The sequence below is a fragment of the Patiria miniata genome, unplaced genomic scaffold (assembly GCF_015706575.1).
Source record: "Patiria miniata isolate m_02_andy unplaced genomic scaffold, ASM1570657v1 HiC_scaffold_6, whole genome shotgun sequence".
Taxonomy (NCBI): domain Eukaryota; kingdom Metazoa; phylum Echinodermata; class Asteroidea; order Valvatida; family Asterinidae; genus Patiria; species Patiria miniata.
Genome location: NW_024037073.1, coordinates 11,654,635 through 11,656,888, shown reverse-complemented (window position 1 = coordinate 11,656,888; position 2,254 = coordinate 11,654,635). Strand labels below are relative to the sequence as shown.

The 2,254-nt window shown below is 48.9% G+C and overlaps 1 protein-coding gene across 1 annotated transcript; it reads right to left on the bottom strand.

Annotated features, from left to right (window-relative positions):
• On the bottom strand, positions 1 to 720 carry LOC119743249 (uncharacterized protein K02A2.6-like). The gene has a single exon (XM_038219652.1). It carries the CDS (start codon positions 718 to 720, stop codon positions 1 to 3), a length of 720 nt encoding a protein of 239 aa, XP_038075580.1.
• Between the last annotated feature and the right edge of the window lie 1,534 nt (positions 721 to 2,254).

Sequence of the window (2,254 nt, the reverse complement as noted above, 5' to 3'; positions counted from 1 at the left end):
TCAGGGGGTTTGGCCATTAGCTGAAGTGGCAACTGGTGTGGTGACTGGCAAGGTTACGTGGTCTGAATCTGCAGGCGTGCAATGGAGAGGCTTGTTAGCTCCATGGGTGGCAAGACGAAGATCCCGTCTGTTTCTCCTGTATTTTCGGCCATTGTGCTCGACCACATAAGAGCGAGGTGTTGAGTGATGATTAGCAACTGTAGCTGGGAGCCAGCGGTTTGTACCAGGAAGTGGGGCCATTCGGACTGGATCTCCAGAGATGAGTGCAGGAGGGTTTTGGCCAGCTTTCTTGTCGTAGTAGAACTGCTGTTTGGTTTTGTCATTGTCGAAGCGTTGCTTCACTTCTTGGGTGCTGTATAGCTTTGGCCGCAGTAGTGACTTCGATGTTGGTAGCTTATTACGGGGTCGGCGTCCCATTAGTAGTTGGGCTGGAGATATGTTGCAACTAGCTAGCGGGGTTGTGCGATAGTCGAGAACAGCCAAGTGTCTGTCTGGGCATTTCTTCCATGGGGGTTTTACAGTTTGTACGGCTCGTTCTGCCTCGCCATTTGACTGTGGATTATAAGGTGAGGAAGTGATGTGTTGTATCTCGTAGTCCTTGCAGAACTTGCTGAACTCAGATAAAGAGTATTGTGGGCCGTTGTCCGTTCTCAGCTCTTCTGGAATACCATGACGACTGAACTGCTCCTTCAGTGTGTCTATGACGGCTGCGCTGCTCATATCAGGCAACTTGTCTACCTCTATGAATGTTGAGTAGTAGTCAATCGTGACGATGTACTGTTGTCGCTCAAAATCAAATATGTCGCAGGCTAGTTCGCTCCATGGTAGGTCTGAAGGCTTGGTGGGCTTCAGTGGTTCTGCATGTTGACGGTTTCTGGTTGGTGTTGCACAGATAACAGTCTTGAACAAGGTCTGTGATCTGTTCGCTCATGCCAGGCCAGTGAAGGGCTTCTCGAGCTCGTTGTTTGCATTTGACAATGCCAAGGTGCGATGCGTGGATTTGCAACAGCATGTCAGCTCTCATGCTTGGTGGTACAACAATGCGCATACCCTTGTAGACAATGCCATCAGATACTGACAGTTCGTCTCTTGAGGTCCAGAATTGTCGGATGGAGTGGGGAGTTTCACCCTTAGTATCAGGCCATCCCTTGAGGATCATGGAATGCAACTCATTGAGCTCATTCGCTGTGCATTTCTGGAACTGGGTGTATCGTGCTGGCGTCACGGCAATGAAGTCGGTCATGTTTACTACTACTAGCTTCATGTCTGGCTCGGATTCTGGTAGATTGGCACGGCTGAGTGCATCTCATATCAGTATTTCTCCGCCAGCCTTGTACGTCACGATTAAGTCGTAGGGTTGGAGTCTGAGTAGCATCGCTTGAAGTCTCATTGGTGCACTCTTTGTGCAGATCAGTGGTAAGCCAGTTCATGCTAGGCTTGTCCGTCTTTGACATCTTGATGTCTTTTACAGGCCTCCGTAGATTTTATTTTCGCCGATGTTGTGAGTAGGGCTCAAATTTCTGCACGAAAGTGACGAAATCAGGAATTTATCTGCATTCCTTTGGTGAACTTGTCTGGTTCTTTTACCCTTTCAGAAAATTTTCAGGGCTCCTTAAGTCTGACACCATTTTAAGTGCTGACTACGGAGACGAGTGTACGGGAATCAACATGTCGTTTATAGACACGCAGGTCACGAGTCAACTGTAACTACGGTGTTCCATATGCGACAATTGGCTCGGAGACGGCTTTTCGAGATGACTTGATGACCCTCATGAATTCTCTGCAACATTTGTTGTCTCAGGCTCAGTGGTATCACAATGCAGTCGCCATATGTGAGAATACCACCTTCTAGGCTGATCTTGCCCAGGACCTTGTCATCCCAGGACCGTCTCAACTCTTGCTCAACATCTTTCTGGTACTTCGGCCACCCATCTTTGACGAAAGAGATGACTGCACTCAAGGTACGGTCGCGGCTGGTTTCTGCGGCTATTTCCAACAGCTTCGCATCAGATATGGGCCACTGGGATGTGATCAAGTAAACATGGGTCTCGATCTCGTCTTCCAAATCTTCATTGGACTCTGCCGTTTTGTCACGATGGAGAGGGGCTGGTGAGAGTGCGTCGACCACAACCAGGTTCTTACTCGGTGTGTACTCTGCATAGCAGTTGTACTTCATCAGTCTCATCAGTGGTCGTTGGCAACGCAGGGGGCATCACAAAAGTCCTTCTGGCTGATTAAGGACACAAGGGGTTTG

Coding starts and splice junctions, on each gene's coding strand:
- LOC119743249 (XM_038219652.1), bottom strand. CDS start 720: ATGAGCAGCGCAGCCGTCATAGACACACTGAAGGAGCAGTTCAGTCGT.